This window comes from Benincasa hispida, chromosome 3 (genome assembly GCF_027475165.1).
Source record: "Benincasa hispida cultivar pf3 chromosome 3, pf3_genome.v1.1, whole genome shotgun sequence".
Classification (NCBI taxonomy): Eukaryota; Viridiplantae; Streptophyta; class Magnoliopsida; order Cucurbitales; family Cucurbitaceae; genus Benincasa; species Benincasa hispida.
In genome coordinates, this window is record NC_143480.1 from 3303930 (window position 1) to 3316206 (window position 12277).

The window sequence follows — 12277 nt, forward strand, 5'->3', positions numbered from 1 at the left end:
GTAAAATATCAATTGGTTATTGTGTATGTGTGTCAACGTAGGAAGTGGATATCATATTTGAATGTCCTCATAGACTTTGAGGTGGTTTATACTTCACGCGAAGCAAGGGATTAGATATTTCGAGACATTTCCTTTGGATAGGCTAATGTTCATATTTTGCTTTTGGGATGATCTTGTTGGAAATTGTCTTTTAAATGTAATGTAGAGCTTTTGCAGGAGGTTTATTTCGATGATGAATCTGCAGAAGTTGTTTTTTCTTTTATAACAAATGGTTACCAATAATCTAGAACTAGTGTGTTACATCTGTGGAAATGAGGTGATTTGTCCATTGTAAGATATGTAATGTGATAGTAACCAATTTCTTTTACAGATGCATTTATTAAAAATGAGCAAGGATTGATATTTGTACTAGGGTTAATAAACAACAAAAAGTGAAAAGGCAAAGCCAGGAGATAAAATGAAACCAAAGAGTCTCTCTTTTTGTTTCTCTTAGCATTGGTATTCTAGGCATTTGGTATATTATTAGTTGAAGTTGGTCAATATAATCAAGTTTAGTAGAGCTTATTCTTTTCCAGCAGTGGCATATGTCCATGCCCTGAAAATTTCTCCCTTTTTCTCATCAGACAATAATTAATTAAGATGCTTTTCTGTTTCATACGGTGGTTCTCTGTTTACAAATTCAAGTTGGTTTGCTTTTGAGAGTGTTTAATTGCAAGTGATCGTACAATTGGCTTGCTTGCTTCTCCTTCTCTTGGTATTAAAGCGAGACTGGAGTCGTCAATGATGGTGGTGATGATGTTATTATTGGTGAAGATGATGATTTGTATGACACTGTAACATCCTCTCCAGAATCATAAGGGACAGAAAACTCACGCAATGTAAAAAGCAATTCAAAAGAAATAGTAGCCAACGACACTGATAAGGCGCCTGAGTGGGTCGAATGGAGGAAGACCTCAAATGATGCAGGTTCCTCTTTAATACTTCCAAATGGGGAAGCTGCAGTAGTTTCAAAGGTCACTGAACCAGATACCACAGAACCCTCTTCATCCGTAGATGCATTGACTAGTAGTAAAGAACCCTTAGACTTTGTTTTGGTGGCTAGGGAATTGTATTCTTAGATCCTTGTGTACATCAATCAATGGGGCAGGTATAATAGGTTGGTTATTCTCTCACCCTTTATAGAAAAGTTGAGGTCTTATGTTTGTCTTTCACTCTCGTGGTATCTCTATGAAAGAGAAGGTTCTGATGTCATATATATATTGCGGGTAATTGAATAGTATTTAGTTATTAATGGACGTCGATAAGGTTTATCTTTATTCTCGTGTCTGGAAACTTTACCTCTGTTTATGGAACCATTGTGCAGAATATTGATGATTGTGAGATCAAATTACGAGTACGTGTTGAACAAAGTACATTATAGCACAAGAGCCCAGCATGTGCGGTTGAAACTCGGTATTGATCATCTTTTGTCTATGATGAGATGACATCATATCATCCAATACAAAAGTTATCTCCCCATATATGGTATTTCTTTTTTTCTTTTTGCCTTTTTATTTTGAGTCCTATTAGTGGGTCGGAGGTTAATATTTTTACCTTTTAACTGAAGACACGTACCTTAACTTGAGATATGTCCAAACTGGCATCATATAAATGTTGCCTTTATTTGACCAACATAAAATCTTGAGGCTTATTATGCATAGAATCTTTAAAATAGTACATAAACTCGTGTTGTCTTATCTTGAGTATTATTAAGTCGGCTGCATCATGTGAAGGGAAAAGGCTATCAACTTCTTTTTCAAAGCAACTTATGTAATTTGTACTTCATTTTTGGTAGGACGTATTATTCACCCAAGTCTCCTTTATTGATGTGATTTAATTTTGTGCACATTCGCCTCCCTTTTATTTTTATATGATTTTGTTCAGATGGTTATTGCCGAGATTTGCTATTTACTACTAAATGCAAGGTAAACTGGCTAAGTGAGGGTTAATTGATATTTTAGCCCTTTTGACATTTGAATTTCGAAAATTAGACAATTTTTAAAAACATTGCTGTTCTTTTACCCTTCAGTTTTTTAAAAGAAATGGAAATTACAATTATATCCTTCATATTTCAAAATTCAAAACAAAACTAAAAAATGGGGTAAGTTCAAAAATAATATATTTTTTAAAAATAATGACAAAAATAGAGTATATAGGAAAGAAATTACAAAAGTAAGGTGGAGGGAAAAAGTAATGACAAAAATACAGAAGCATAATCGTGTACCTAGTACACGATTTTTTATGTCAGCTAACAAACTCGTGGACCCGTCCACGAGTTCCATATTTTTATTTTTTTTATTGCTTTTTGATTTAGGTGGATAGAGAGTGGAACAAATCTATTTGAATTTCACAGTAAAACAAATCTACTAGTAAAACAAATCTATGTGAAAAAAATAGATTAGATTTAGCCTTCATTCGCTAGAAATTTGATTCAATTTAAAAATAGATTTGGCCTTAATTCGTAGCCAAAATTTTGATTTATTTTACTGTAAGCCTTTAAGAATTTGAAAAAAATAAATTTAACCTTAATTCGTGGCTAGAAATTTGATTCAATTTTTATTTTAGTGTAGGCCTTTCAAAATTTGAATTTCACCGTAAAAATTCTCCGAAGATGCAAAAAGGCTAAAAAAAATATAAGAAGACGGAAGTTGGGAGAAAATGTGAAAAAAAAAAAAAAAAAAGATTTAGCCTTAATTCGTTGTTGGCCTTAAATCGGGATACACGATTTATGTTCGGACTCAAAACTCATGGACCCCGTCCACGATTTCAAAATCCTATTTTCGTCAAAAGTTTCAAACCAACCCTATTTTTATCAATAAATATTAAAATAACATTGTTTTTTAAAAAAATTCCCAAAAAATCCCGCTTTCTTCACTCTCCTGCTTTGTTTCCCTTCTCTTCACTATTCAATTGAGTTCTATCTTTCATTTACAATTTCAAATCGATTTTAGGACACATTTTTTCCTCCATTTTCTTCCTCCATATTTCGACTGGATCGATTGAGTTTTCATCTTTTTCATAGGTTCGGTTCAAACCCCTTTTCACATTTTTGTTTGTTTTTTAGATGTTTTAAGATGCGGGATGTTTTTTAGGATTTTTTTTTAGTATTTTGGGATTTTTTTTGAACCAATGTATTTTTAGGGTTTCGAGTGAAATTTCTTCGATTTTAGAATCTTTTTGCATTTACATATCATTTTCAGCGTTCTTTGAAAGGATATTGACCTAAAAATTTGATTTTTTTTTCCCCACAAAAATCCAACCTTTACTTTCTCAAAAACGAGGAATATCAGATCAGGCTTCATGCGAGCCTAACGGGTCTTGACCAGGGTGGACAAACGAAGAGACAATACACTCCTCGGTCTACCCTTGGTTGGGTGTGGACCAGGGAACTTACGTACATGTGAAAGCCTTGACTGGGTCTAGACCGGACGCTAAGGTTAGGCAGAAGACTCTACTTAGCTAGTAATGAAGAGTTTTGCCTCCCTTTTATTTTTATATGATTTTGTTCTAATGGTTATTGTCGAGATTTGTTATTTACTACTAAATGCAAGGTAATTTGGCTAAGTGAGGGTTAATTGACATTTTAATTTGTAAAATTAGACCATTTTAAAAAACATTGTTTTTTTTACCCCTTCAATTTTTAAAAAAATGGAAATTATAATTATACCCTTCAGATTTCAATTTTTTTTAGAAAAAAAAAAAACAAAACAAAAAATCCCTCTTTCTTCACTCTCCCTTCCTCTCTCGCTTCATTTCCCTTCTCTTCACTATCTGATTGAGTTCTCATCTTCTTTCATTTACGATTTCAAATTGATTTCAGGACATTGACATTTTTTTCCTCCATATTTCGATTGGATCGACTGAGTTTTCATCTTCTTCACAAGTTCAGTTTAAACCCTTTTTTTCGCATTTTTATTTGTGTTTGAGATGTCTTGAGATGTTCCAAGATGCTGGATGTTTTTTTTTTTTAAGAGTTATCTTTGTGATTAGATTTAGTAAGATGCTAGATATTTTTTAGGAATTTTTTTAGTATTTTGGGATTTTTTTCTAAACCAATGTATTTTTAGGGTTTCGAGGGATTGTTCTTCAATTTTAGAATCTCTTTGCATTTAAATATCATTTTCGACATTCTCTCAAAAGATATTGACCCAAAATTTGATTTTTATTCCCACAAAAGTCCAACCTTTGCTTTCTGGAAAACGAGGAATACCCAATCGGGCTTCATGCGAGCCTAACTGGGTCTTGTCAGGGGCGGGAAAATGAAGAGACGATGACATTCCTCGATCTACCCTTGGCTGGGTATGGACCGAGGAACTTACGCACCCGGTGCAAGCCTTGACTGGGTCTAGACTGAGCACTAGGGTTAGGTTGGGCTCTAGCGACGGGGAAGTGAGGATTACTCGGTCTTTTCTCGGCCGAGAGTGTACTTGAGCTGAAAAGCAGGTTTCCTGGAGCCGATCGAGGTAGGGGTGACCTGGTCACGCCCTGGCTGGGTAGGAATCGGTTACAACACTGGGATTTTGGCTCGGCCTCCCTTTGGTCAGGTGGTGACCAGACGTCAAAGATTGTGGCCTATGGCCTGAAGTCAGGCAAGGTAGAGGTTACTCAACCGCTCCCTAGATGGGTAGTGACTGGGGACATCATTTTGTGATGTTGCTGGATTGTGCCTCGGTCTCGCCTTGGTCGTGTGGAGATCGGGCTTCAAGGATTGTGGCCTGAAGCCAGGCGACATATGTGTGACCCAGTTGCTCTTTGGTCGAGTAAGGATCGAGTATAACACTAGGATTTTGGTCCAGTCTCACCCTAGTCGGATGGGGACTGGGCGTCAAGGCCTGGAGCTGAGCGAGGTAGGGGTGATCTGGTTGCTCCTTGGTCGGGTAGGGATCGGGTATCATACTAGTGATGCTCCTGGATTTAGGCCCGGTCTCGCCCTGGCTAGGTGGAGACCGAGTGTCAGTGATTGTGGTCCAAAGCCAAGTGAGGTAGGGGTGACCTGGTCATACCCTGGTCGGGTAGGGACCAGGTATATCACTTGGATCAAAGCTATTAGATGTTGGCCCAGTCTCGCGTTGCCCGAGTGCGGATCGGGCTGTATGTGACCTGAGGCTAGGGAGCACCAGGTTTCCCATTGCTTTCTTTTTTTCTGGTTTCTGGCCTGATCACATTTTCGGCTGAGTATGGACCAAACCTTTTTTATGTTGTTTTTTTTTTTCTTTTAAATTTGTGTTGCTTAATAATTATTCGTCTTTATTTAATTAATATATACTATTTGCATCAAATAATATAGTTATGATGGATTTGACTACAAACATCCACCCTGGTGACCGTTTCCCTGCTACTCTTACTTGTTGTGCACACTTACGGAAAGCTCGGACGAGCATAAAAAAGATAAAAAAGAAACTGACCCCAATCCAATTAGCAATGTTTAGTCATTGTAATGAAAATATTGGTTATTTTTAGGAAGAGAAGTATGGTTTTTAAATTGGCATTGGGATGCGTGCAAAAAGGACAAAAAAAGGGTTTTCTTTCTTCTTCTTCTTCCTCCAACCCTCCTTGCTACAGTCGCCTTCGTCGGTCGTCTCTCAATGCCAGCCTTTTGTCGCTCGCCTCCTTTTCCGATACACCCGCCGTTCGACCCGTCGCAGGTCGTCTGTCTCAGCCGCGTTGTCTGCTTCCATTCCACGCGAGGCCTAGCCACGCCGTCTGCTATTTCTTTTCCGCGTCGCAGGCTTCCATTCTGCACCGAGCTTCTTTTTTCGCGTTGTTGTTCATCCGCCGTTTGCCGTCAGCGCTGATAACGGTCGGTTCGCAACAGTCCAGCCGAGATGTCTATTGGGGGTAAGTTGTTTTCTTGGCAGCCCATTGCCATTTTGGGGATTCTTGGGCCTAAGCTAACATTTACCTATGGATTTTGTAATTGGTTTCAGGAACGTATGTCAATAAAGGAAGTCTTCGAGCGGAGTAGGGTCTTGTTTTGGACACTGAGTTATCTTGAGGTAAGTGGTTTACTGCTGGTTGCCCTAGGATGTTGTTAGGCCTACTGTGAAATATTTTTATTTCATATGTGAAACTGTGATGAGATCTGCTGTGGGTTTTATGCCGAATTCGATGTGTTGAATTTGAAGTATTCTTGTTGTGATGAATTTAGATGTAAGAATTAAAGGATACTGTGATAAGGTTGAAGCATGGATATAATGTGTTAAGGTCTGGTGTTGAGTACTGATGTATGAGTTATATAATGTGTTAAGGCTTGATCTGAGTACTGATGTATGAGTTAGTATTGATGTATGAGTCATGAGTAGACTGAAATAGTTGATGGAAACATGGGGCGTTATTAAAGTTTAATGTTGAGTCATGGCCTTGATTGCATGTTTATGTTTAATTATGTACTGGATGTTTGTAAGCTTATGTCCATATGAGATTTTAGTGACTGTTAGTGTACTATTGGGCCATGCACATCACATGTGTGAGCCTTCGGGCCACACCCTATGTTTATGTATGGTGTCCTTTTTGAGATTACCACTTGTAATTATGTTGTGACCTTTGAGTCACTACTTATGAAAGCGTGTCTTTGGGTTCGCCCCTTATGCCTATGCCTATGCCTCTGTTTATGATGCCTTTATGCATTTTTTGGTCCAATGGATAAACTAATAGGTCACTGAGTGGGTCCAGTAGTGGGTCACTTACTGAGTATATTTTTATACTCACTATTTTCTCTCCCTATTTTTCAAGTAAGAGTAATGACAAACTGACGCATGATAAGAGAGATCCGTGACCTGGCTATTAGGACGTTTCACTGCTTCCATATATAGTATTTTGTTCTGAATTATGGTTTAGGAGTTAGGTTTCTTTCACTATTATTTAAAATATATAAATTTTATTATTTGACTATTTAATTTCAAACATTTGTTTTAGTATAAATTAGGGGTACCCTGACTGGTAAATTGTCTCATTTTATTTTGCTTTAGTTTATTTAATATTATTTAATTATGTTTTCCCATCCTTGCTCGTTTGAGCATTATTAAATAAATTTTTTTGGCTCTTTAACTTAATGATTTAAAAGACATTGTACGATTGAGTCTATACATGCATGAAGTACCATCCTAGAACATTGTAGGAAACTAGGGTCATTACAGGCATACTTGTTTTGGATATTTATTAGATGGCAACATAATGTTCAATGGGCCCCTTATTTTTTACATATTGATAAGGGAGGATAAGGAGACTAGGAGAGATACTCTTAGTTTTAATTTACCAAACACGAAAGTGTCATTTGACCGTAGGGAGTTTGATTTGGTGATAGGATTGAAACACCATACTAGGCGGGTAGATAGGGATACTACCCATGTTAGACTTAGGGGCAAAGACCTCAACGATGTTGAAGGGTATTTCATCGAGTATCGACTAATGGGAAGGAAGAGAAAATCAAGTATGAACTAATGACTTCCTAGGTTACATTGATGTTTGGGAGAAGTTCTGTAATGTAAAGTGGGGAAATATATATTTGATATCACAATTAAACAGATGAAAAAAGGATTGCAAGACAAAGTAGACAAAAGGAATGCGTGTACGGAGGGGAACAACAAACGTATAGTCTGTACAACCTTTCTTGCACGCTTTCCAAGTTAGTTGTTATAACTAGTTATTGTTACCTTTCGTTGCTTTATTTGTTGTATAACATGATATATTTATTAAATTCTACATAGATATGGGCGCATGATACTATGTCGTCTTTAGTTGGACGTGTCGCCAATTGGTTGAGCGAAAATGCCTCACCACATATTTATCAATGGTCTTGCTCACACTTTCCCTCCCATGCTGTGATTAAGGGTGAGGTTTTCGGTGTTGAATGGGTATGTTCATTTCTAACATTTTTATAATGATTGCGCTTTGTTGTTATTTATGGATACTATTATATTCTTATTTATGGGTACTGTTCCATTTTCGTTGTAGGCAATTATCACGTCGAAGCTTGTGGTAACCAACGAGGAGATGGAGTCCATGAATCACATTACGTTGCCACCGGAAGCATCGATTTTACCACCGCCACGGAACCCTCATTACCACCAATGCCACCTGTCCCACCCATTGGAGTCGAGACTTCGACAACTCAAGCTCCAGATAACGTTAATGCAAATGAGGATGAAGAAAGAAGGAATAGGAGGAGGAAGAATAAGAAGAGCATGAAGAAAATGTTTAAAAAATTTATGAAAGAAGTTGGAAAGCGCTTTGATGCCCTTGATCAGCATGTTGAGAGACTCGAGAAGAACTTTAAAGCGATGAAAAAATATATGCGCCGAATGTCTAAGGTATGATAAAAAAGAATTATCTCGAGTATTTCCATTGTGATTTCCTTTTAAGTGAATAACTCATGTTTATGTAGGATAAATTTGTGGATAAGGAAATTGCTTCCATAAGAAGGATGATGCTTATGAAGGTGTGAGTGAGCACAAAGGATATCCGATCTGAGTCTGAACTAGGTCATTTCTACCAGACTTGATGCTTGACCAAAAGAGAAAGAGGAAAACCCGGCGGGATACCCCACCCCACTGACCCGGCAAGGCCCCGATGTATGCGTTATGAAGCCCAACCAAGTTTCTTCACTCTAACTTTTTTCTTTTTATAACCCGACAGGATACCCGGTCCCCATGTCAACCCCGCCTCATCGACTTGATAAGTACCCAGTGTATGCATTATGAAGCTCGACAGGGTTTCTTCACTTCATTTTTTTAACTTTTTTTTTTTTTTGAACTAATTTCTTTCTTTCACTATTCTCCATTTATTTTTTCCTTTTTTATCTTATTATTGTGGATAATCCAATGGGATTGTAATTAATTGGTGGTTGAGGTAGGTAATTTATTAGTAATTATGGTTGGTTGCTTGAAATAAGTTTGGTAGGATAAAAAAGTAATTAACCTTATCAAGTTTTTCCTTGCTTACATTACTTTCATCATCATGGAGTAAAAAAAAAAAAAAGTTTTTTAAAAAGTGTCATTGAAAAAAAAAGTTGGCCATGGCTTGTACCGTTTTGCAGCCTCATCCTCGGGATTTTTTTTTTTTTAGGATGGCCCCTCTTCAGGCCCAAATAAAAAAGTCCAAATTTTAAAAATCATTGAATTTTGGTGCTTGCATTAGCTCCATGTGTAATTATTATACCAAAGAATGCATGCGTCGGGATGTTTGCTCTCCCTTCTTGTTTCTCGTTCCTTCCATCTTCCTTCTCATATTGTTTTTCTATGGTCAAAAATCTTCTTGCATCATGCTCTCACTTCTTTCTTGCCCTCCTTATTTCTAAAAAGAAAAATTATAGATTGAGTCAAAGAAGAATCAAAGGAATTGATTAAAGAATAAGAAGAAGAAAAATTACTCGAAAAAGAAGAAGAACCGATTGTAGAAGCTGCAAATTGAAGAGGAAGAATCGATTAGTTTAAAAAAATTGTAGATTAAATTAAAAGAAAGAAAGCGTAGATGGAAGAATAAGGAAAAGGTATATATTAAAGAGTCAATGTCGTAATTTTATATGACACTGATGTAAATCGAAGGCAAAAATTTCATAAATTTCAATCTGAGAGCTAATTTTCTGTACAAAAGTATCCTCATCCCCAGTCTCAATTTCTTTAATTTGTAAGCTCTTGCACCCAACAAATTGGTTATTCTTTTTGTTACCTGATCATATAATATAAAAAATTGGCAATAAAATTTGAAAGCCAGCTCTATGAAGCACAATTCTAAGATGTGAATATGGTGGTCGCCCATAAGATGTACACTCCCTAAAAGATCAAAATCGGTGCTGGTAACCCATAGCAAGACAAGATTTTTGTTGGTAGAAGCCACAACATTGTGATGTGATGTAGCTAGTCTACCAAACAATAATAATTTAGATTCCATTTGATATTGGTTTTATATAATCATTCACGATAATTCTTATCCTTTTGTAGTTTCATTCAATCAATGAGATCATGACTAATTTTTCTTATAAAAAAATCTTTCATTTGGTAACTTTTTGAGGTTTTAATTTTTTTGTTTTTGATAATCGAACCTATAAACACCATTACATTTTGAAGTGTTTTCAAAATTAAAACCAAATGTTTATGTGAAAAATATGAAAACTATGAGTAAGAAATTGATAGAAAATAAACACAAACTTGATTCACTCATATATTAAATGTACAAAGTTGTTAGTGACGTTATACTAATCGTATCAAATAATTTATTGATATCTATCACATCCTAATAATATGACTACATCATTCTTTTCCTTTGCTTCGAGTAACTATCTCAAGAGCTTGAATAGAGTTCTCTTCATTACATGGATATAATTCATTTTGTAGCTAGCAAGGCAGTGTAGCTAGAATAATTGAAGTCTTATTTTAAGGGTAATGTTTTAAGTTACCTATATATAAATATATTCAATTGATGGTGAAAGATTCAAGTTTATAATGAACACATAACCAACTATCTATTATTAGTTGGGTTGTCTTGCTGGATAATTTTCAACTAATTAAATTATAAATAATTACATTATATTTTATCGTGTCAAACTTAGTAATATCTCAAGATTTAATTATTTAATTTTTAATGCTACATTGAATGTTCAACCTACCTTTGATTTGGAAAAGATTGAAATTTTAAAGTATGTTTGAAATGTATTTTCAAGTGTTTAATGAACTTGTTTAAAAAATAAAGGTAAAAAACACAATGATGTTATATATTCAAAATAATTGTGCCCATGTTCAACTCTACTCGCTTTATTCTCCTCTTTAGTATACTTTCACTTACACTTCAGTCCTCTCACTTAAACTTTAAGGTGTGCTTGATGCCTTTGTTCTTTAAAAAAATGCATTTTTAAGTGAAATACTATTTTTTCAAAAAAAAAAAAAAAAAGAGTAAAACATCTATTTTATCAATACTTTTGAAAAAAAAATCAATTAAATAATTAAAAAAAACATGTTTGGTCCCTAAACTTTCATGAACGTAACTATTTAATCCTTAAACTTTAATTGGTAATTATTTAATTTTTATATTTTCAAATTTGTAACAATTTAGTTCATAAAACTGATCCGAAATCAATTTTATTTGTTTACTATAAAAATTAAATCACTATGTAGTAAAAAGCCAACACTTAATTTGATGGAATTTATCACGACATGGACTAAATCGTTACAAATTGTAAAATATAAGAACTAGATCGTTACTTATTAAAGTTTTTAGACTAAATTGATACAAACACTAAATTATTACCAACTAAAGTTTAAAGACTTAATTGTTCTTTTGTTGAAAGTTTGGTACAAAAAATATTTTTTAACCATTTATTTTGGAATCCTGAAATTAATTTTATCATATAAATTTTACTATATGCTTTTTATCTATTAAAAGCAAAGTTTAAAAATTTAAGAATACACAATTAATCTACCAATTCTTAAAAGTACATGTCAAACACAAACCAGTTTATCGAATAGTTCACGTAAAAAAGAATGGAGAACTCATTAATTTCGTAAAATAAAAGTACACACAAATGAAATATTTTTCCAATCTTGTCAAGAACTTTTAATCGAATTTAATGATAATATCAAAAAGAAAAGAAAAGGTGTTAATCAAAAATTGATTATTACTCCTTATCCAACCTGTAGAAATCTCAAACTTTTGGCATCTTTTCAAACCCAAGTTTTTAAAATAAAAAAGGAAAAGAAAAAGCAGAACTTGATTGATGAAAAGGCCAAGTATGATATATTGTTGACCTTTTTCCACTCCCATACAATTCTTAGCCAACAACCGAGTTAACTCGTCCGAGTTTAACTCAAAACCATTTTATTTATTTATGTTTTTAAATTTGTCACCTTTGAAAATTAAAATGGTTTCCGCCAAAATGAATTGACGTCCAAGTTTCCAAATTCCGAAATAATATTTATTTCTTTATTAAAAAAAAAAAACGTTTATTCAAATAATCCGACAGTGGCCCCAGCCAGCTGCTCCCCTCTTTTAGCTTATTGGTTCTCCCACTCTCTTCTTCCATCTCTCTCTTGCTTTTGCTTTTTAATTTTTGGTGCCACTCTGCGAAAATTCCCAAGCTTTCTCAGCTTTCTCTTTGCTAAATCAAAAACCCTAGACCTGTTTTTCCATTTCAATTTTTACCCTTCTGTTTCGCTTTCTTGTCACCTCAGATCCAAGGCATTGTTTGTTTTGGTAAGTTTGGTCTCAGTGTATGCTCTGTTCTGTGTGCTGCATTTTGAGCTTGAAT

General features: G+C 34.9%; 2 protein-coding genes across 10 annotated transcripts in view; both read left to right on the forward strand.

Annotated features, from left to right (window-relative positions):
* Positions 1-1399: 1399 nt before the first annotated feature.
* Positions 1400-8621, forward strand: LOC150036966 (uncharacterized). 6 transcript variants are annotated; one of them, XM_090311501.1, is made up of 6 exons: positions 3643-5877; positions 5967-6042; positions 6778-6878; positions 7746-7869; positions 7993-8348; positions 8423-8621. In XM_090311501.1, the coding sequence occupies exons 4-6, from the start codon at positions 7764-7766 to the stop codon at positions 8480-8482; spliced, it is 522 nt and encodes a 173-aa protein (XP_090167627.1). In that variant the 5' UTR covers positions 3643-5877; positions 5967-6042; positions 6778-6878; positions 7746-7763; the 3' UTR covers positions 8483-8621. The 6 variants fall into 6 exon arrangements, with proteins under 6 accessions (XP_090167626.1, XP_090167627.1, XP_090167625.1 ...); XM_090311499.1 differs by lacking the exon at positions 6778-6878 and having other exon boundaries at positions 5967-6035; XM_090311500.1 differs by lacking the exons at positions 3643-5877; positions 5967-6042; positions 6778-6878 and adding an exon at positions 1400-1524.
* Positions 8622-12007: 3386 nt separating this feature from the next.
* The window catches only part of AIR9 (Outer arm dynein light chain 1 protein), a 34554-nt gene continuing 34284 nt past the window's right edge, over positions 12008-12277 (forward strand). For 2 of the 4 annotated variants that reach the window (XM_039025080.2, XM_039025083.2), the window contains exon 1: positions 12013-12222. The gene's annotated coding sequence lies outside the window, so the exon portion shown is untranslated. Of the gene's footprint in view, positions 12223-12277 lie in introns of all 4 variants that reach the window. The other 2 variants (XM_090311497.1, XM_039025081.2) reach the window with 2 other exon arrangements.